Source organism: Chrysemys picta, chromosome 1 (assembly GCF_011386835.1).
Source record: "Chrysemys picta bellii isolate R12L10 chromosome 1, ASM1138683v2, whole genome shotgun sequence".
NCBI classification, from domain to species: domain Eukaryota; kingdom Metazoa; phylum Chordata; order Testudines; family Emydidae; genus Chrysemys; species Chrysemys picta.
In genome coordinates, this window is record NC_088791.1 from 220,519,759 (window position 1) to 220,543,383 (window position 23,625).

At 43.0% G+C, this 23,625-nt stretch overlaps 1 protein-coding gene across 1 annotated transcript in view; it reads left to right on the forward strand.

Annotated features, from left to right (window-relative positions):
- Positions 1–22,287, forward strand: part of LOC112060114 (tigger transposable element-derived protein 1-like) — a 41,139-nt gene extending 18,852 nt beyond the window's left edge. Inside the window, exons 2-6 of the mRNA XM_065580570.1 lie at positions 9–152; positions 3,160–3,253; positions 6,447–6,501; positions 12,836–12,905; positions 18,681–22,287. Coding sequence (XP_065436642.1) covers positions 19,302–20,240 — 939 coding nt within the window. The 5' untranslated portion in view covers positions 9–152; positions 3,160–3,253; positions 6,447–6,501; positions 12,836–12,905; positions 18,681–19,301 and the 3' untranslated portion in view covers positions 20,241–22,287. The remainder of the gene's footprint in view (positions 1–8; positions 153–3,159; positions 3,254–6,446; positions 6,502–12,835; positions 12,906–18,680) is intronic.
- The last annotated feature ends 1,338 nt before the right edge of the window (positions 22,288–23,625 follow it).

The window sequence follows — 23,625 nt, forward strand, 5'->3', positions numbered from 1 at the left end:
AATTCCAGGAATTCTGTCAACACCTCCCAGATGACAAAAAGGAGCAGTTCCAGGCACTTAAGACTCCGATCCCAGGTGCAGGGGCGCTACCGCACCTACAGTGGAGCACACATAGGGACACACATCTCGAAGAACCTCAGTTACTGCACAGGGTGAGTAACCTTCTCTTTTCCAGTCCAGACATGAAGACCTCTATTGGGCCACCACTCATGCTACAAAAATGCAGAAAAATATGCATGTGACTCTCCCAGAATGCCCTCTCCTGTCCCCAGGCCTTCCCTCAGCATCCCCCAAAGCCAAGACTTGGGGACAGAGAAGCAGCATATGGCCACTTATGGAAGCCTTCTGCAGTGCCTGTGCCAAGTCTTTCATGCCCTCTTTTAACAAGGTGAAGCAGCAGCCTGGAAAAGATTAAGGTAGGGTTACCATACGTCCGGATTTTCCCGGACATGTCCGGCTTTTGGGGGCTCAAATCCCCGTCCGGGGGGAAATCCCCAAAAGCCGGGCATGTCCGGGAAAATCGGGAGGCTCGGCCGGGGCCTCTTTGTCTGGGGCCGGGGCCGGTGCGGGGCCGGGGTCGCGGGGCCGGGGGCATAGTGCCGGGCCGGGGGCCGGGCCAGGGTCGCGGTGCCAGTCCGGGCTGGGCGCGGGGCCGGGGTCCGGGCTGGGCGCGGGGCCGGGGTCCGGGCTGGGCGCGGGGCCGGGGGCCGGGCCGGGAGCCGGGGGCGCGGGGCCGGTCCGGGCCCGCGGGGCCGGGAGCCGGGCCGGGCCCGCGGGGCCGGTCCGGGGTCGGGGAGCCGGGCCGGGGTCGGGGAGCCGGGGTCGGGGAGCCGGGCCGGGGTCGGGGAGCCGGGCCGGGCCCGTGGGGCTGGGAGCCGGGCCGGGGAGCCGGGCCGGGCCCGCGGGGCCGGGAGCCGGGGGGTGCGCCGGGCCGCCGGGGGTGGTCGGCCGGGGCCAGCACCCCAGGGTCCGAGCCGACCCAGGCTGGAGCCGCCGGGGGGCCAGCCTGGGCCGCGCCTCCTCCCCCCCACACACCCCCCTTACCTGCTTCAGGCTTCCCGCGAATTAAATGTTCGCGGGAAGCAGGGGAGGGGGCGGAGACTTTGGGAGGGGGCGGAGTTGGGGCGGGGGCGGGGGCGGGGCTGGGGGCGGGGCCGGGGCCCCGGGGAGTGTCCTCCATTGGGAGGCACAAAATATGGTAACCCTAATTAAGGGATCCCCCTATCACATGGCTGGGCAGGATATATAATGAAGAGGAAGTTGGGCCCAAGTGGCAGAGGAGATGGGTGTGTAGTCTTTTCCCCTGCCTGATAGAGGCAGGGAGAAAATCTGTCAATTGCTAGCTACAGTTCCAGAAGAAGAGTTACTTTATTTTATGCTATTTATATCTTGTTTTCAACCACTAAATCATACCCTGAGGCAAGGACCTCAGAAGGACTTGTGTGTGATGTTTGCTTCCCTTTCCAGAGTAAAATAACCCATTATTTTACACACCTGTATGCCAGGTCACAGCACAGGAGACAATTAAAAAAAATCCCACAGTGCTCAAAGTGGCATAAACAGGTGCTCCTGAAGTATCTGATTGCAAACCAGGAGCAGATACACTCATATTTTCTATAAACTGTAAGGCTTACTCACTGAGAACAAGCTTTTTTGTAGCTGTTCTGTTTAAAGGTAATTCATTGCTACAAAGTCTTCATCCCAGTAATAGCATAAACAGGTTTCATAATCTTATTCAAAAGAATACACTGATATACTAAAAGATGGCTGTATTTCATTTAGGGTCAGTATGATGGGGTCTGCCTACCCTGCACTAGCCCAGACAGGATTAAGCCTATATTATTGACAGCAGAAGTCCCACCTCCCTGGCGGGACTCGGCATGCTCCAAATGCTCTAGCAATATAAAGGAAGGAAGCTTAACTCATTCTGGGTTATAGGCCACAGGGGAAGGACTTGTCTGGGAAGCTCTTGTGGAGGGTCAGCCACAGCCCTGGACTACTCCAGGAATCAGCCTTCCTGGGCCCGCTTGAACCCCTGCGACTGAAGGAGCTACAGGAAGTGACTGGCATAACTGACCATGGAGAATCCAAAGCCTCATGGGAGATCCAATGCAGATACTGGTAGGAAATGACCAAGGGAGGGTGATGGAGCGGTACCTCCCACCTGGGAAACCTCGGTGTGTTTTGGTAGGACCCCCTGCTGAGTCAGTTGAAAATTGCTCTGCCACTGTTAGGGCCCTGGGTTGGGGCCTGGTGGAGTTGGATGGGCCTGGGCCCCCCCCACTGGGCTGCCACACCCCTTGGTGGGTGCCCCACCCCCTATTGAACTTTGGCTGCTAGGCCATGCTGCCCTGCATCTTAAGGGCTGTTCTATTGACTCTGGGCGCTAGACCATGCTGCCCTATATCTCAAGGGTGGCTCCACTGAACTCTGGCAGCTAGGCCACGTGGCCCTGCACCCAAGGGCTGTTCTATTGACTCTGGTCGCTGGGCTGTGCTGCCCTGACCCTAGGGGTGTAGATCATCAGGGTCAGAAAGATGGAGAAGAGTCAGCTAAACTGAACCTCCATTCCCATTTTTAAAATGTGAATAAATATGGCCTTGAAAAACTGGATCTATCCCTTACTTGTTACAAGGCTTCCGGTCCTGACAGTCCAATTTCTGACTACAAATTTTCACTACTTTTGGACTGACTTTTTTTACTACTGAATTTGATGTGTACTATTTACAATTAAGTGCCATTCATAAACATTCAGACCTAATGTAACTCACACCAGTGATAATTTGGTCTGCTGAACATACTGTAAGAATACTGGACTAAATTCTGCTCTTGGTGTACATTTATTGTAGCTTGAAAGTAACTCCCCTTAAAGTTACTCTGAATTGTCATTGCATACATGACAACAGAATGTGGCTTACCAACTAATGCCATTCAAAAAGTTTTAACAATATTTGCCCACTTTTTATGTGATCAGAGCAATTTTTCAGGTTGTGATCAGTGAGCCAGAGTGTGGAAGTGTATGGAAACTACCAGCCTTCACTTCATTAGTATGAGCAGTCATAATCTAAATTTTTACTAGTATTCAGTCCTTTGATCCAAGCACCAATTTTTCCATTTATACTATTTTCAGAACTCAACTTTTTTTTTCTTTTTTTCCAGTGAAATGGCAGTTTTTCCCTCTGTTGAAGCTGCTTTTCAATGTTAACAACAACAAAACATCTAAGGCAAAACTACCAAGTGTTTCTTGCCAGAGGTAACTATTTACCACAGCGCCCCAAACAGGTCAGCATTACCAGAGAGTAAAATAGGCCTAAATATATTGATATCATGAAACATCCTAATTGTCAAGTTAGGAAGCCCCACAGATCTGGCCACAGTCATCCATGCATTTATGACCTTAAGGCATGGTTACTGCAAGTCATGTCTAAGAGTGAAGCTACACAACTTGGGGGGAAAAAATGGTACAAAATACAACTGATTTGCTTAGCAACAACGCATATCAATCCATGGCTCTTTAGGCTAGCTCCCGATGACTAAATACACAGCCACTTTCAACGGCTGTGCTGTTGTTCAAAGCCTTCCAGAGGCTTGGACTTTGCTAACTGAAAGATCTCCTCCTCTTCCTCCATGACCATAATTTCCTATAACAGACGCCACTGGAATAATGCAACTCTTGACTAGCATGGGGGAGTTTGTCAATGCAAGAGACAGAACTTTTGCAAGAGCTGAAAATGATGATAGATATTTATCATTCTCGTTTTATCTGTTAATTATAGCTTTCCATCAATAAATTTACTCATGCTCTCTCTCACACACACTCACACTCTCACACACACACACACACACACACACACACCGAGCTATTTTCTCTGTACGCTGAAAAGAGAGGGATTGTTATTTCCACTTGTAAGTGTTTTGGAGACATCCAGATAATATGGTGATGGAACCTATAACAAAGCCTAGTTAAATAGAAGTAAAGCATTTAATATCAATCATGGAATTGAACAGCAATATTGATCATGGATGATCCATGATCAACAGTTGCATCCATTTATAATAATTCACTTAAATATAGTTTTGGCTTTTCCAATCATTGAGGTTGATACCCATGTAAAAATGTGACAGGTATAAACACTATGGCCAACATTTTCAAATCTGAATGCTTACAGCACCCATACCTTCCACTGATGGTAATGGAAACTCAGCACCTCTGAAAGTCAGGCTGCTTCTCATTAAGGAACCAAATCCCTATTTAGGCTCTGGTTTGACAAGGTTGGTGTTGCAGCCCAATTCTGAAGTCAACAGGCGTTAAACTACTGTACGAGCAGGGAGAATTGAGTGTGAAATCTCTTATCCTGTAGAATAGTTTCCCAAGGCAAGTGATGAATGTCATACTAGAAAATAAACTGTAGGGAGAAAACTACATTAATAAAACCCGTTGATTGACCATTTATATCCACAAGAGTCAGGAAATTCACAACTATGGATCCCAGCACAATTGTGGGATTTACCCATGTATATTAAGCAACAAATGTAAGATGACTATTTATTACTGTATAGCTTATATAGTAACATTGGTGTGCATGGCACTGTGCAATACACTAGCTGTGCCAAGGCAAAAGAACTGGTCCCTGCTCAGAGAGTTTACAGTATAAAGAGACAGCCCATATAGTGTAATATAAAATGTTGACAGCCCTAGTATAGCTGTAGGCATTAAACATGCTTAATTGCACCCACCCACCCAAACAGACAGACATCAGTGCTACAGAAGCAGCATTAATGTAGGCCTGTATTCTGGCTGCTTTCAGCTGCATGCAGAAGCTTGTATATAGTTTATATCTTAAAGAGCAAAATTCACCTGCACCCTGCTCTGACCCACCTACCACAAATTAGTCCTAGGAATTTTATTTTTATAGGACTAATTTGTGGTAGGTGGGTCAGAGCAGGGTGCAGGTGAATTTTGCCCCTTAAGGTCTAAACTGCCACCTCTAGTATGGGTGGCTTGCGTTTAGGATCTCTGCAGGCAGTCACTATTGGGGGGGGGGGGGAACACCATTCCTGTCTTGGGGTTTCCTTTCCAGGCCCTGGCTTTTCAGGGTTTTATGGTACATATGTACAGCACAAACCAAAATTAAGCCAAAAATGGCTTGGTTTAGGGCTAAGTTTGATTGTTGCTGGATTTTCTTTGATTTTTGTACCTTTAAATTCTCAACCATAATGCTTCATTAATTTAGGTTTGGGAGCGGGGGGGGGGGGCGGTGAGGGTATTTCCCATTGTCCTAGTTAAGCACAAATTTATTCAATGTTAGATGGCTTTACACTTCTGTATTGCCCTACTTCTCGTTTCATGGTCTTCTGCAAAATTAAATCCAGTTCTACCAGATACATTCTAATGAGTCCAGGGTACATCTATCCACGTGTTGTGAGGCAGTGTTACAGGTTGGAATGTATTTTGTACATTTGCTCCAAAAAAGAGAGAAAACAGAAGCTGAAAATGAAATCCTTAAGCAATGAAATAGCACCAAGAAAATTCCCCAAACCCCCAATTACTACAAGACCTTGCTCACTCACACCTGCTGTGCTGCCAACAGACCACACACTGCTAAAACCAAGTTTGCACTATTTAGACTTGAACAAAAATTCTGTGAGTCTATAGAGCTAGCAGAAAAGTCAGTGGCACAAAGACAACCACAAACAATAGGAACACTTAGTGAAATCACTACATGGAAACATAGGCACTGATGGAATTTTCAGTTTTATTGAGGTCAATATGAGTTCATACCTCTCCGTAAAAACTGTATCTGAAGATGATAGTCTCTCCTGACCTGTCACTATTATTGTAAAGTTCTAAAATGGTGCCCATCCTGTGCACTAGGTGCCTAAACCATCAATTAAAAAGCAAACAAACAACTTTGCATCAATATATTCACCTCAACCCACCCCTGCCTCGACAGCCTTAGAGAAGAGAGGGAAAAAAAGATGGACTTTTCAACGTTCCCAGAAGGCTAACCGATCTGGGCTCTGCTGCACCAAGAGTGGATTGAGATCTTCAGCTCCTCTGGTTATGTATTAGCTAAAGCGAGCTGGGAGAGTGGGACAGAAATGCTGGCAATCTAGGGAGGGAGGAAGAGTTCTTTTCTTTCTCCCAGGACAGTGTTACTGGGTGACGAGGAACAAAAGGGAGGTCTAGTGGATTGCTGATCTAGGGGACAGGAGAGGAATCATTGTGTTGGGGAAGAACTCAGTGAGTTGGGAGACAAGGCAAGAGTGGGGTTTCACTGGTCCTTGCCCGAGTTGAAGGTCAGAGAAGGACCTTGTCTGTAACAGCAGCCCCCTCCTCGCCAGTAAAACAAGTTGTGGCATACAACACTCCGCTCCCTGATGAGGGGGTCCTCTGATCCATGTCACCCCTACTGACTAGACAATCTTGATTTTATTTTTTACAGTGTAACCCGCTGTGCTCTGCAAGCACCATCAGAGCTCCTTCAAAAGACAAATCAGGTAGGCAAAACTCTGAACTGCACATGTCAATAGGTTATTTTTATAGTAGTTTTTATTTTGACTTGGATTTCAGACTAGCTCCTGAGGACTGGAAGTCCTTCAGACTCTGTATGCTGCCCTCAAGGCAAAATGTTATTAGGACAAATTTAAACTCCTCTTAGGAGATGAAATCAAATCTGACACAGAGAAACAAAATCATTTACCTTTTCCCTTATGGGAGAAGTGGAACACTATTAAAATAAATTCATTTCCAGTAAAGAAAACTGCTCAGTTTTCTGTTTACATTTTTAAAGCAACATTTTAAGATTACTACTCTTAAAAATATGGAGGAATGGGAGGGGGAGAATAAACCCTCAACTTTCAATTAGTTGTACCTCCTGGCCTTCAAAGGATACTTTTTGGATTTTTAGTTTGTTTTATACATTATTCATGGTCTATTTCCAGGAACAGCCAAGATTTTTGGTTAAGTATTTATTGAATTGGTGTGATTTATCTTGTCACACTAAGGGCAAGTCTACAGTACAAAATTAAGTTAACCTAAGTTAAATCAATGTACAACCACCGCGGTAATTAAGTCACTTTTGCATGTCCACACTATTCTTCTTGTGTTGGCAGTGCATGTAGGGTGACCAGATGTCCCTATTTTATAGGGACAGTCCTGATTTTTGGAGGTCTATTACCCCACCCCTGTGCCGATTTTTCACACTTGCTGTCTAGTCACCCTAAGTGTGCGTCCTCACCAGGCGTGCTTGCACTGATTTAACTGTCAGTGTGGGGCATTGTGGGCAGTGTCTGAAAGGCAACAACAGTCCATGTAAGCAACCGTGTCTACGTTGATACTGCATCGACTTAACTACATCAACCCAAGTGCTATGCCTCTCGTGTAGGTGGAGTTAAGTCAGTATAGCACAGGGGTTCCCAAACTTGGTTCATGGCTTGTTCAGGGTAAGCCCCTGGCGTGCCATGAGATGCTTTGTTTACTTGAGCGTCCGCAGATACGGCCGCTCGCAGCTCCCAGTGGCTGCAGTTTGCCATTTCTGACCAATGGGAGCTGTGTGAAGTGGCGCTGGCCGGGCCACCACTTCCCACAACTCCCATTGGCCGGAAACGGCGAACCACAGCCACTGGGAGCTGCGAGCGGCCGTACTTGTGGACGCTCAGGTAAACAAAGCATCTAACCACCTGCTAGGGGCTTACCCTGAACAAGCTGCAAACCAAGTTTGGGAACCCCTGGTGTAGTGGATGGGTTACATTGGTGAGAGCTACATTTTAGTGTAGACACGAGTTAGGTCAACGTAAGGCAGCTTATATCAACCTAACTCTGTAGTGTAGACCAGGTCTAAGTGTTATGCTAATCTCACACTCCATGCTAAACAGGCCTCAGCTCAACTACTCACATTCCTGCTATTGTATGATGAATAGAGTAACATCCTGGGGTTTGCTCAGCAGTTTTAAAAATGAGAGACAGAAATGCTTTAGGTAAAGTTTTCCCCAAGTCTGTTATACAACACCCTTCCTCACCACAAATCACAGAAAAACTGACATAGTATGAAGCTGAGTAATCTACAATATCAAGGAAAGAAAAAGGAGGCCTGATTCTGATCTCCTGAGTTATACTAGTATAAATGAAAAAGTCAGACCCTCAATTTTATGCCCTTTGCACAGGTGTAAACTGTCACATCAGGGGTAACATAGTAGAGAATCGGGACCTATGTATTTATTGAAATGGACCTTACTTGTTCAGAAAACTGTCCTGGCTTCACTTGAATTTTATGCCCCCAGGTAATGGCTTAGCTACTTCAGTTTCTTCAGTAGCTTTGTCCTCGGCAGCAGACCCCCTCAAGCATGCTACATTGTGTGGGACAGGCAGGCTGTCCCTGCTGGTCTGACTCAGTTGGAGAGACGGCCTTATGCTGGGTCTCTTTCTGCTCCTTGGAGAGGAAGGAGAGAAGCGAGAGGCATCCAAGAGAGGGACCCAAAAGTTATCTAGGACCCAATGGCTGTCTTTTGAGATATGGGAGGCCAGAGGGGAGGAAGTAGCTGGATGGAAGGAAGAGAAGAGTGGGCCTTAAGCTGCTGCACTCTTCACAGCTCGCTACAGTACAGTGATTGGTATCAGTTGGCAAATGTCATTTTAATGGCAAACATCTATCCGAGCTATTGCCTGTTAGAATTATAGGGGGGAAACTGGCCATCTGAGAAACCACCATGTGGATACTGTTAGCAAATGCTGTATAGCACAACTATAAACAGACCCAGGCACAACCTAGCAAAATTCCTCCACCTAATTAAAGGTCTGACCTGGATCCAAGTTCAAGGGTGTTTTGGTTCTGGACCATCTCTGCTTCTAATCCCCATTTCTAGAGGTGTTGTAGTAGCTGATATAGGTAACTATGAACCACCTTCTTGCTATAACTGAAAACTACAGGAAACAAGTTTTCACAGTCATGGATTTCAGTCTCTAGGGTTGGCTAATTATATTTCTCCATGGATAAAAAGAAACCATTTAATTTCAGTTTGAATAACTTACTTTATAAACATGGAAAAACAAAAAAGCCTCCATGAGAGAGCCTGCTCTGTGACATGTAACAGAGGGTCCTGTGGCACCTTTGAGACTAACAGAAGTATTGGGAGCATAAGCTTTCGTGGGTAAGAACCTCACTTCTTCACTTCCATCTGAAGAAGTGAGGTTCTTACCCACGAAAGCTTATGCTCCCAATACTTCTGTTAGTCTCAAAGGTGCCACAGGACCCTCTGTTGCTTTTTACAGATTCAAACTAACACGGCTACCCCTCTGATACTTGATCTGTGACATGCCGCATCAAGTCTGCCGCATCAAATAGCAGCTGCTCTGCACACAAACCCTTTAGAAACTGAAAGGTACAATACATAGAAAACCAGTTGTAAGTTACAGAAATGCATATACCATATCAACTGGTCTGGAAATTGTGCCTAAATCTTCTGTGAAGATTTAATTTCACACCTAAATTGATGTAGAATCGCCTCCCCTCTCTGTTTTCAGAGATACTGAATTTGTCATAAGTAGCACCTATGCATTAGTAGTGAGCATCCTCTTTGAAAATGCACACCACACCAACTTTAAAGTGCACCTTTTTAGGCATCTGAATAGCAGGTTACATGTAAAGTTGCTATAAAAAGGAGGATTTTCTACAGCTGCTGTCTGATTTCACCATTCATTTTAATTATAGCTCATCTGATTGGTTACATTATGAAATATACTGAAACTATGGTGCCCTTGGTCAAAGAAACATTCAGTGAAGATAATTGTTGTCCTATTTTATTACTAAAGTTATTGCAAGGTTATATAATAACTTGTATGAATTACCGGTAGTGCTGAATATTTTGCCTTGCCAGCAGTAATATAAGCCAACTATTTTGCCCTTGACCTACAACAGTTTACATAAAACATGACAGATTTACAGGAAGAACAGGACACTTTCCCCATAGTTTGAAGAATTTTGAGCATCCATAGAAAGAAAAGCAGTTTAAAGGCAAACCAGTACTTTAAGCTCAGTTGTGTTCAAAATGAATAGTGGGAGAAGCGTATTAGAAGATTGGTATGATATTTATTAGGTTATAACGACATTAAAGCATTTAACTGTGGTGTATGTATAAATCTTTCCTATCTAAAGTGTATAACTATAATATACTGTGACACTCTGCATATGGCTTTTATATTTATACACGATGTGCTTCTTAATTTATTGACTTTCATAAAATACCTTAAAGATGAATATACAAGAATGTCTTTCCTACATACATATTGAAATGTATTTTTTAAAAAAACTTTAAACAAATAGCCAGATAAATATACAGCTGGCCAGATAAATAGGTAAATGGGTTGGACTGTTCTCCAGTTCTGACAAAGAATCTTGTATCACAATGTATTTAAAATAAAAAGTCTCCTCTTACTTTTTTTTTTTTTAAATGAGCTCAGTACAACAGTAAGCACAATACTTTTGTATTGCCCGATAATATACATTTCCCTGTATTACAAATACTTACTGATGCTACCCACTGATTTTCTTTCCATGACACCTTGTATGTTTGTTTTTCAAATTGAGGGCAAAAGGTCCTATTGTTTTATGTAAACGGTAATAAGTCAAGGGCCTTATAGCTGACATTGCACTGCTGGCAAAGCAAATCTGCAGGATCAGGGCCTTTCTATGCAAATAACATCTGTCTTTTAAGGTGGTAATTTGACATACCTGCTTGACAAATTGTACACTTACTTTATAACTAGCTAACAATATATTAAAACTTTAGTAGATAATCTGGTTATATATATGCGCATGAGGTGCTGAGATGGTCTAAGTTATTTTTCATTAATTGTATTAATTTTAAAATGTATATCAGCATTTTCTAAATAAAAGCTATGAATAAATATGAAACATCTTGAAATTAATTCATTTCACTTAGTTTTCTGCATTTGAAAGAATACCAAGGCTTTTTTAAAATTATTTTAGGCATGTGTTTAATATCCTCTGTAGAAAGTGAGAAGGCTGAGATAAAGTGAATCATAAATTAATACTTGTGGATTATCAGAATGTAAGATGTAGAGTCACTTAGTTTATATGACTGTGTCCAAATGAGTGGCAATCACCAGTTGATGCTATCTAAAAGTCTAAGTTGTGTTTAATTAAATGTTTGGGCAGATAGAGCTTGGTGAAACGCTTGTTGATAGTTAACTAGTTATTGATTATTAAACATTTAAATTGTGTTGCAATGCAGTTCTTTTGGAAGATGTTGCTAATAAACATTTGATCCCTCCTTCAGCTTCTCTGACTAGAATAATGTCTTAGGTTCAGTTTGGATGCCTACAACTTATACCCACACAAGAAGGATGCCTATCCTTTATATCCAAATAAGAGAATATAAATATTATCGTGTGTGTGGCGGGTTTTTTTTTTTGTTTTTGTTTTTTAAACTATGGTGTCAAAACTCCTAAAAGTGCAGAAACAGTCTAAGGAAAAGACCTGGCTAATAAGGAGTTTAATGAACTCCAATAGCACAGGGTGGGACTATTAAGGCTGCAATCATGTAATGAGATACATGCAAGTGGACCCTTATTACTTCCAGTGCATTGCAGGGGGTCAGTATACATGCATCCCATTGCAGGCTCATTCCTCAATAATTAGAATACAGTTTTCAGACACAGTATGAAACCCTTTTGTAAAAAAGGCAGCACAGAATGACCAGGGCAAGGTGAAAATATAAGTGGTAGAGGAGCCCTCCACATTACCAAAATCTTATCTATTGCAATTTAAAAGAGCAACCACATCATACGGCAGAACAGTCATCTTTAAGCAACATATAGCACCATCCAGTGTACTTCCCCAATAAACTCACATTGGGACATGAAGCATTATTTAAAAGGGAGATTTTTACAAGGGAAAGTGTTATGAAGTATTAGAAATTAAATTGCATTTATATTACCATCTTCCATGATGCATCATCAAAACTCCTTATCGGGAGAAAGGGCTAGGAGAAGGAAAAAAATATGACTAGGCAAATATATAGGCCCATATTATTTTAAGTTATTTTAATTTTTTTAAATCTGAAGGAATCATGATGGCCTGTGTTGTATGTGTACAGACTGTTTTGTTTAACACATTTGTACATTTTCTAAAACAACAAGCTAAAGACTGTCTCAGCCACTGCAGTTAATGAAGATGTGGGGATCTTCTACAAAGATAATATGAATTCAATGAGAATGCAACAGCTATGATAGTTTAAGTGCTGAAAAATGTAGTGTCCTATTAACTCTTCAGAAAGTTGAACATATGAATTTCTAGTGTTATTTATGTGCCAAGCAAAGCAAATCCCACTGCAAAATGAAAATTTCATATTCTCCAACAGAACCTTACACATTAGACTGGTGTGAAACAGTGAAGCAAAGATAGTTTGGGTGGAGAGTGGATGAAGTCCACTATGTCAGTCCCCTCCCTGACCTGAGACCAGTATGCTTTTGTCTTGTATTTTTCTTTTGTTTTTTTCTACTACTTTGCATGTTTACTTTCACTAATTTCAGAATAATACTGTCTGAAGAATCTCTTGGGACATTTTTGTATGCCAGACAGTTTTCCAGCTGGAAACGTATACTGTGTTGAAATTTGAGAAGAACATGTTTATGGCCTAGGAAGTGCAGTATCTGAGACAGATTGTGCTTTTAAGGCTCAGTCTAGGGTTATTGGGTGCAGAGGGGCTGCATTGTAGAGGGAGCTCCAGGAGCAATTCTTGCTGATGAGGCTAGAAGTCTTGGAGGGAGCACACACAGAGGTGAACCCCTCACCTACCCTTTGCCCTTTTACAGCCTGCCAGCTCTGGAAAGGATGGGCATGGACCCTGACTTCTGAGGACACTGGTGCCTAGCCTACTAGTGTGTAAGTACATCAAAATAGCAATATTTTTCTACTGAACAAAATTATATGTTCCACTAGTAGACAAATGTTAGATATGTCAATGTATTAAACGTAAACATAAATTGAACAAAACAATGAATAAATATAACACATTTATTCAACATATTGCTTTGTTTGTAACTGATGACATCATAAAAATATGCCCACTATGTTAAATCAAGAACTGTTCTTGTACTAAAACTACTGCATTTGATATGGAACAAATCATTCTCACTCCTATACCCCACGTTTACCCAAAACCCCAGTCTCTCCCTTTGCTTATACCAACCCTTATATCAGCCAGTTTCTACCTCTGCCTCCTTCTCCTCCCCTTGATCTCATTGCCTCCTGCCTAGTTCTCATATTTAATTCAGTTTTACACTCATTGAAGTCATTGGCAAAGCTCCCATTGACTTAAATGGCACAGATGGGGCACTTACAAAATGGGTAGCCAACTTAGGCCTGGCCTACACTATGGGGTTAGGTTGAATTTAGCCATGTTAAGTTGATTTAAAAATGAATGCATCCTCACAACCAACCCTGTTACACTGCCCTAAAGGGCTCTTAAAATTGATTTCTGTACTCCTCCCTGGCAAGGGCAGTAATGCTAAAATCAACTTTGCTGGGTCAAATTTGGGGTAGTGCAGATGCAAATTGACAGTATTGGCCTCTGGAAGCTATTCCAGAGTGCTCCATTGTGACCGGTCTGGACAGCACTTTGAACTCTGATGCACTAGCCAGGTACACAGGAAAAGCCCTGGGAACTTTTGAATTTCATTTCCTGTTTGGTCAGCGTGACTAACCCAGCAGCACAGGTGACCATGCAGTCCCCCAGAATCGTAGACCATAGAATGTTTCTATGCTACCCCTATCATCTCCGTCCCTGAGGTTATCGCAGATTAGAAGGCAAAAAAAAACCAACGCACTCACGATGACGTTTTCCGAGCTCATGCAGTCCTCCTGTACTGATAGGGCACAGCTTAATGCATAGAAGCATTCAGTGGCAGAGGCCAGGAAACGATTAAGTGAGCACGAAAAGCGGAGGCAGGACGCAATGCTGAGGCTAATGAGGGAGCAAAAAGACATGAAGTGTCTGATGGAGGAGCAAACGGACATGATGAAGCGTCTGATGGAGCTGCAGGAAAGCCAACAAGAGCACAGACCCCTGCGGCATCCACTCTATAACCGCCTCCCCTCCTCCCCATGTGCCATAGCCTCCTCACCCAGATGCCCAAGAATGTGGGGGGGAGGCTCCGGGCACCCAGCCACTCCACTCCAGAGGATGGCCCAAGCAACGGAAGGCTGTCATTCAAACAGTTTGATTTTTAGTGTGGCTACAATAAGCAATGTGGCCTTGTCCTTCCCTTCTCCCCTACCCCACCCAGGCTACCTTGTCCATTTTTTTTTTATTAATAAAAAAAGGATGCATGGTTTCAAAACAATAGTTACTTTATTTCGAAGGGGGGAAGGTAGTTGCCTTACAGGGAATTAAAATCAACAAAGGCGGCAGGTTTGAATCAAGGAGAAACACGCACAACTGTCATACCGAAGCCTGGCCAGTCATGAAACTGGTTTTCAAAGCCTCTCTGATGCGCAGCACACCTTGCTGTGCTCTTCTAATCGCCCTGGTGTCTGGCTGCTCAAAATTGGATGCCAGGTGATTTGCCTCAACCTCCCACCCCGCCATAAACATCTCCCCCTTACTGTCACATATTATGGAGCACACAGCAAGAAGCAATGGGAATGTTGGTTGCGCTGAGGTCTGACCAACAGCACCAGTGATTTTTAAATGTCAAAAGGCACATTCTATCACCATTCTGCACTTGCTCAGCCTATAGTTGAACTGCTCCTTACTACTGTCCAGGCTGCGTGAACAGATCCCCTGAGCTTATCGCTGGGGAGCAGGAGAGCAGAGTTGCAGGGGAAGCGATGGAGCTGTACACCATGCCCTGGAGGTTGCTAGGAGCCAGGCAGGGAAGACGTTCCCAGAACCCCCGGCCAAGCTACATGTCTGACGGGGACGGTTACCAGTCCTACTGCACCGTCTGCTGCCAGCAGCACCCAGGAGGACCAGTATGGATCCTCCGAGCTCGTCGCTGGGGAGCAGGAGAGCAGAGTTGTAGCGGAAGTGGTGGATGATGATGGTTAGCAGTTCTACTGCACCATCTGCTGTGAAGGCAAGGAGCTGCTGCTGTGTAGCAATGCCAGCTGCTGCAGGAGCTTCTGTGTTGAATGCTTGGAGGTCCAGGTAGGGCAAGGTACCTCGGCCAAGGCAAAAGAGCAAGAGCCCTTGAGCTGTTACATGTGTCAACCACAGAAGTGCTATGAGGTGTTACAGCGCCGACCGGACTGGAATGTACAGCTGCAAGACTTCTTCACCAGCAACAAAGGACAGGAATACGATGCACCTAAAATCTAAAAAGGCCCTCACATTTCCCAGAGTATCTACCCACAGAACGTCAATGATTGCATTGGCTACTTGGATCACAGCAGCCCCCCACAGTAGACTTGCCCACAACAGCAGCGGTGACAGTGAGCTGAGCGGGCTCCATGCTTGCCGTGGTATGGTGTCTGCACAGGAAACCCAGGAAAAAAGGCGTGAAACGATTGTCTGCTGTTGCTTTCACAGAGGGAGGGGCGACTGACAACATGTACCCAAAACCACCCATGACAATGTTTTTGCCCCATCAGGCATTGGGAGCTTAACCCAGAATTCCAATGGGCGGTGGAGACTGCGGGAACTGTGGGATAGCTACCCACAGTGCACTGCTCCATAAGTCGATGCTAGCCACGGTAGTGAGAACGCACTCCGCCGACTTAATGCGCTTAGTGTGGACATACGCAATTGACTGTATAAAATCGATTTCTAAAAATCAACTTCTATAAAATTGACCTAATTTTGTAGTGTAGACATACCCTTAGTTGAGGGCATCCTGACTTTATTCCTGTCTTACTAGGGACAGCATCACAAAGACTTGAGAGAAATGATGACCATCTTAGCCAAGGAAGCCTGGTTTCGTTATTATTGAAAGTAATGTGAGATTTTGAAAAAGGCCAAAAAACTAACAAGATTGTTGCAACAGTTCATGAAAAACTTTTTAAAAAGCCTGATACCATGAGACTCATAGAATCATAAATATGCATGACTAGAAGGGACCTCGACAGGTCACCTAGTCCAGTCCCCTGCATTGAAGCAGGACTAAGTGTTTGTCTAACCTGTTCTTAAAAACCTCCAGTAATAGAGAGTCATGGTAATATAGCAGGAGTTGATAACTCTGTAGAGGTTAGACCCACTAAAAAGAATTTTGATAAGGTTCATTTTCCAATGCCTGTAACTCAAATTAACAGATTTAATTGTAAAACCTCAACATTATTTCTATACATAACAAAGATTTTGCACCCTTAACTATGGAGTTATTATGGTTTCTTCATAATCTTGTAAAAAAAAAGCATGTTATTTTTGTCAACCATATTACAAAATGTTGTGCAAGAATGAATTTATGTTGTATACAGAAAAGTTGTATAACTATCCACTTACAGTGCACGGCATCCACCACCATCATATCTGAACACCTTCCACGTACTTAAAATAGGAATAACAATCTCTCTCTCTTCCTTCCCAACTTTAGAGGGGTTCATTATTCTTTCATGTTCATTTCTAGGTTTGTTTGTATACATCATGTGTGTACAATGCCTAGCACAAGTGGATCTGACCTCTGCTGGGGAGTGCCTCTGGGCACTAGAACAATACAGATAATAACAAAGGATACATATCTTTGTTTGCTTGTTTATGTTTGTGTGTGCATGTGAATAAGTTGAGGGAAAGCTAAACTGCTTTCAGAACTATTTGCAACACACATTGATTCAGTTACTTTTTTGAGCATACTAAAAATGCTTATTCTATTTGACAGAGTTATCTTTACTCATGAGGACTGGTTGTCTCACTACTCTGCTCTGCCCCCAAACTAGGCCCACACACCACCTGGTGCAATAAACCCATCAGGAAATGTGCTGACAGTGAGATTATGGTTTTCGCATTATACTATTCAGTTCATTAATAAAAAGTTTCATTGCTATCTTCTTTGGGAGTTTTTCTGCAAATGCTGAAAACACACATTTAGGGTTTTATTTTTTAACTCAACAGGCAAAGGCTTTAGCTGTGGATTACAGCATACCAAATAGGAAAGATCATTTAAATTAGCAGAAGACGGACCCTGCAACAATGTCTAATTAATGCTTTGGGAACCAATGTCATTACCATTTAACATCAAGTACTTGTGAAGGAATAAAAAGCTCTCTTACACTCCCTCATACTCCTGTGTCTTTTGCTTTCCTTATAGCGTACTTAATGCTGGCCAGATTCCTCCCTAGTGTAACTGCTGAAGTCAATGATTGTCTTCCACTGACAACATCTATGGAATTGTACCATGGATGAATTTGGCCCAAACAATCTGCTTTGACTAGCTTCCATTCTTCTCCAGGGATAAAAGAAGCAGCACTTAAAAAGCTAGTTAATTCAGTTTGACTGGCTGTAAATGGTTATTTGAAGGTGTGACCATGGGATGTAACCAGACCACGCTTGATACATTTTTAATAAGCTCTCCTTATTTCTCCTCTTAAGTTTGTAAACTTTACTTTTATCTGAATTTAGTTGTATCAGTGTGAAATTAGACGTTGCTCTTGCATCTTGATTAAAAGCAGATCAGGAACTGCTTTGATCATGGTGCTAAGCCAGTATTTGGTAAACCAAACCCACTTTGGTAACATGGCTAGTTTGAGGAGAAATAGCGCTATTTTGGGTAGGATGTTGTCTGATCTGCAAGCAGTGAGCGGTGTTCTACACTATGAGTAAAAGCCTGGTCGATGGGAGTTTTGCCATTGACTTCAGTGAGGCCAGGATTTCACCTTGTGCCTTTACAGTACATTTTCTCACTAAATTCAGTAATATTTACATTTAATATCCAACAATTATTGTTTTACTGTCTTGTCAGCCTTCCATCATTGCGCCAGGGAGATATGAATGTTCCAATTTTAAGTGAAATTAATTATTTCCTGTGAATAATTTGTCTAACTATAGTCTCATGCAAATGTGGGGGCTGCAGTCACACAACTTCCATAAGAGCTGTTCAGCTAAAGCCCCGAACAGATTGGTATTCATCAGTCCTATTCCCTACTTTTGAACCAAATCCTGAAGTCCTTACTCAGGCCAAACTCCCATTGACTTCAGTGAGAGTAAGGACTACAGCCCAGATTTTCAAAGGCATTTAGGCATTGCTGTGCTCAGTGTTACAATGCCTAACTGATTTAGGAGCCTAAATCTTATTTTCAAAAGGGAGTTAGAAGCCAAAATCCCATCAACTGAATGGGATTGGGCTCCTAAGTCAGTTAGGCCTTGCAACACTGAGTGCAGCAATGCCTAAATACCTTTAAAAATCTGAGCCTGAGGGCCTCATGCAAAGCCTATTGTATCTTTGTAAGACCACCATTGCTTTAATAATGGGCTTTGAATCAGATCTAGCTAATGATTGCAGAACTTGGCCTTAAGTGCAGAAAAACAATTGCTTGTTTTCATTTAAATCATGAAAAGAAGACCTTCATTAAATTATTATTACACATGTCCTTGAGTTCAGTCTGATGGTGAAGTTTTGGGGTGCTTAAACCAGTTCAGTTTAAATAAAACCAGAAACCAAAAACTCACACTTGAACAAAACTTGTTTAGAGGCTTGATTAAATATTTTTAAATTTCTGGATTTACAGGTTTGTGCTGGAATTAAGCAGAAACATGTAGCTAAAATAAGAGAAGCAATAATCCCAATCTGGTCAGAAGCAGTACAGGTGAGTCGCATCATATGCGCATTTAATTTACGCGAATTCAACTATACGCGCTTGGCAAAAAAAAGAAAAACAAGATACCTGTAAATAGTGCGGGCGATTCCACCCTCCATTCCACTCAATGAGTGTATGCCCCGGAGTGAGCATGAGATGGGAAACGTGAATCTGCTTTTCCCTCAGTCAGTCTTAGTTCCCGCATGCCTCGCATAGTGTGAGCATCTTGCCGCGCTGAGTGTGATTCTAGTGTTTAAAGATACGTATTTTTCATACAACATGCCCCCTAAACGCAAGCCAACTACTTCATCTGGTGCTCAACTGAAGAAACAGAGATCTGTTCCAACGCTGGAGGAAAAACTGGCTGTGTTGGACTTATTGAGAGATGGTATGTCGGTCTCCAATATGGCGCAACGAATCTAGCATCCGTGCCATCAAGATTCGAGAGAGAGAAATTCGTCAAGTGCTCCAATAACTGCTAAGGTGACGAGCCAGGTGCATGATAAGACTTTAGTGAAGACTGAAAAGGCATTAAACTTATGGCTGGAAGACATGAACTGCAAACGTGAGCCTATCAATGGCAACATGTTGAGAGAAAAGGCTCTTACTATCTATGCGCTGTTCAAACCTCCCGCCGAAGAGGGACAGCCTTCTGATGAGAAGGAATTCAAAGCCAGCCCAGGTTGGCTTAACAGTTTTAGGAACCGCTTCAACCTCAAAAACGTGCAGACTACTGGTGAAGCTGCATTTGCCAATGAAGAGGCAGCAAAAGCCTACCCCGAACAATTAAAGAAAATCATAGAAGAAAAGGGCTATCTTCCGGAACAAGTTTTTAATGCTGATGAGACTGGGCTCTTCTGGAAAAAAATGCCCAATCGCACTTACATTTTGAAAGCAGAAAGACAAGCCCCTGGCTTCAAAGCAGCTAAAGTCCATGTGACTGTGTTATTTTGTGGCAATGCGGCTGGGCATTTAATAAAGCTGGGCTTGCTCTACAGGGCTGCAAATCCCTGTGCCCTAAAAGGCAAGAACAAAAATCTCCTGCCTGTGTTCTGGCAATCAAATAAAAAGGCTTGGGTGATGGCAGCATTATTTCTGGATTGGTTCCACAAGTGTTTCATTCCAGAGGTCAAGCGGTACCTCGAAGAGAAAGGACTTGACTTTAAAGTGTTGCTGATCGTAGACAATGCTCCTGGCCACCCTGTGGCACTCCGGTTTGCACACAACGATGTTGAAGTTGTCTTTCTCCCCCCCCAATACCACCTCCAACCTCTCGACCAAGGTGTGATTCACTGTTTCAAGGCCACGTACACGAGGCTTACGTTCTTACGGATACGTAGCGCTATGGATGCTGATCCCAATCTTAATGTGATGGAGTGTTGGAAGTCTTCAACATTGCCGATTGCATCACTTATATTAAACAGGCAATGGATGCAATCAAGCCTGAAACAGTCAATGCATGTTGGCGAAACCTGTGAAAAGAATGTGTGAATGATTTTAAGGGTTTCCCGACCATTGACAAAGAAGTGAAACACATTGTTCAGGTGGCCAGGCAAGTGGGCGGTGATGGCTTCGTCGACATCCTTGAGGAAGAAATTAAAGAATTACTTGAGAGCCATAGAGAAACATGGACTAACAAAGAGTTAGAGGAACTGATAAAATCGTCTACAGAAGACGAAGATGATGACGACAAACAAGAAGAGCCAGCAAGTTAGAATCTTCATAATTTGCTGAAGTGTTCCAAGCAGCGAAACACTTGAATGATTTAATTTCTGAATACAATCCCTCTATGGAACGAAGCCTCAAAATCACACGTAGTATTACGGACGATTTGAGACCGTATCAATAAATGTTTGAGCAGCTCAACAGACAACAGTGACAGTTGCCAATCACCATGTTTTTCAAGGAAAAACAACCAGCAGCAGATGAGCCTACGCAATCAATTTCTCGAGCTGAACCAGAGCCAACCACTTCATCTACAACTCGCTCTCCGTCACCCAAGCTCTCCGTCACCTCCATCTCTTGGATCGACATGAAGCCCTAACGACCCCCTGTAATTACCCCCTGTAATTAAAAATACAGTACTGTAAAATTATATTTTGCATATGTACTCTATTATATACTGTACATTACTGTATACATTATACATATTACTGTACAGGGTTGTACACACAAAACCATGTATAGTATACCGTACTTTATGGGCGATTTTAAGGGATTTTCAAGGGTAATTTTGCCTATACGCGATTTTTGCCTTACGCGCTGACTTTAGAACCTAACCCCCGCGTAAGATGCGACTCCATTGTAATTAATGAAACCTCATAAGAGAATATGTACTCATGCTGTTTCTATGCCAAGGATATTTAGAGACAAGGTGGATATATTGGACCATATATAGAAGAGCTTCTTAATAGAGAAGAGCTCTGTGTAGCTCAAAAGTTGGTCTCTTTCACCAACAGAAGTTGGTCCAATAAAAAATATTACCTCACTCTCCTCATCTCTCTAATATCCTGGGACCAACATGGCTACAACAACACTGCAAACAACAAAAGAGATTTAGATTAATTCAAATTCACTTCCATATTTGTTTCCAAACCCTTTGAGGTTTGCTCAACACTAATATAGATCCATTCTATTTACATTATTACTGGCTATTGTTACTTTATCTAAATTTAGCTAGGGCTGAATGTTGAGGCACGGGCTATCTTTAAATTAAGCCTTGTGCCAGATCCTGACATCCATGCTGTTTATATCCAGCCCTTACTCGGGAGAGAAAAATGAAGTGAAGGCCTCAGGTTTTCAGTGCAAGATGTGGCATCATGTCTCCCAGATCAATGAAGGGAGAGGGCAGTTTGCATGTGGACTTTGCCCCTCCTGCATGGAAGCAGGAGTCAGCCACCTCTAGAGCACCAACTTCCTGGGCCCTGCAAAGGGCATTCTGTGGCTCTGAAGTTGGCATAGGAATAAAGAGCAGACCAAAGGCAAAGCTGGTGTGACACATTGTCCCTCCTCCAGCCTTCATAGGAGCTTTCCTGAGAAGAAATACTACTCTGTATTTTTCTTCTGCAACCCCACCTCTTCAGTGACCCCAGTTGTGGCTTGCTACTGTGCTGCATTCCACTGTGCTGCTGTTCACAAAACAGCCACAAAATGACCTATAGCAAGTATTCTGATGAAAACTGTGGACATAACACAATAGATGCCTTGTATAGTTACAAATGGGTTCAATCAGTAACCTAGCAAACAAAACAAAACAGTCCATTGACATTCAAAATAGGCAAAGTAATGGAAATGCATAAACACAAATATATTTCACTCCCCCTGAAATAAACACATTATTTATGTCTATACATTTCAATTGCTTTGCCTATTGGTTTTCTGGCATATCTACAAACTGCTTTATATTTGGCCTCTATGTATATGGCCATGGTTCATTACGACAGCTCTAGCAAATCCAACAGAATGACTTGCTAAATGATGTCTGTGGACACATACAATGCTTGGAGTGAAGAATAAAATGTTGATACTGGCCTATAAAGTGGAGTCTTGCTTTCAGGGTTATACAGTTTTATCAGGAAGATAATTCCAGCATTTACTCTATCTCAAAAGGGATTAGTTTAAAGTGAAAATGAAAAAAATCTGTAGCTGGATTGAACTTTGATTTAGCTGGCTATTTTATCCTGCTTCAAGATTTGTGGTGGCAGCCTGACAAAACTTTTTATTTTTAGTTTCTCACAGAGGCTACTGTATAGCTGGATTAAGAACATGGCACAATAGCACAAGAAACATCTTCTGAGATTCAGGTGTATAATTATTTCAACCTTTCCTCTTGTAAGCTTTATATAGGGGGGAAATGCCATAATCTTCCCTTTCTGAAGGGATCACTGAATGTGTTTAAAAGGGGATAGAATTGCATATAAATCCTGCAGTCCTATTGCTTTCCCAGTGTCTAGAAAAGATAAGACCCTGGACGAAATTTAGACTAAAGTCAAGCCAAACAAGACAAAGATCTTGCTAATGGGTAAATGAAAGAATTTTTGTAGATAGACAGAGCCTCTGACTGATCCCTTTATGGAGCGGGCATGCCTTCTTGTCCCTGTGATTTGCCGTCTATGTCTTTTTTTTAAATTCATTGATGCCGCTGGATTCTCAACTGACATCAGTGGCCCATATAATGCCTTTTACCATATTGGCTGGCCTGGAGGTTTTGTCTTTTGAAGTCTGCTGTTGACTTTACTACACTTATCTGTGCCTTTGAGCTCAAAATTTGACCAATGGAGTGTGCCCTACATATGGCTCTCCTTGAAGACCACAGATGTGTCAGCTAGTGTAAAGTACATCTGCCTACTTTTTAATTGGGACAGAGCAACATGAACACATGATATATGTGCTCTGTTCTGGCTCTCAGTTTGCTTCTGGTTGCAAGGTGTCAGTGATTATCTTAAAAGAAACACCTTATATTGTCTGGGACATGATTATCTCTGAGAATGCTTTTCTCTGTAAAACCAGTTGTAGCAGTTGGATTAATCAGCATGGTCTTGTCTGTCTCAGGATATGTAAAATTATTATTCTGCATCTACAGCACTGGGTAGGCACGTTTATGAATTTTAATGAATAAAGAAAGAAAAGCTACACAATAGTGTAGGACAATACTGTAAATGCAAGAAATCATGGAGACATCAGTAAGGCAACCAATGAAGGAAGGCTTCCCAGTGCAAGGTCTACTGCTCAGGTATATGCATCCAGTGTTATGTGCAGTATGTGCAGCCACCTCTGCAGCTGGGAGCCCCGGGTTGATTTAAAGGCCCTGGGGCTCCCAGCCACAGCCGGTGCCCCAGGGCCTTTAAATCTTGAGAGGCCTTGCCTCTTCCGGATG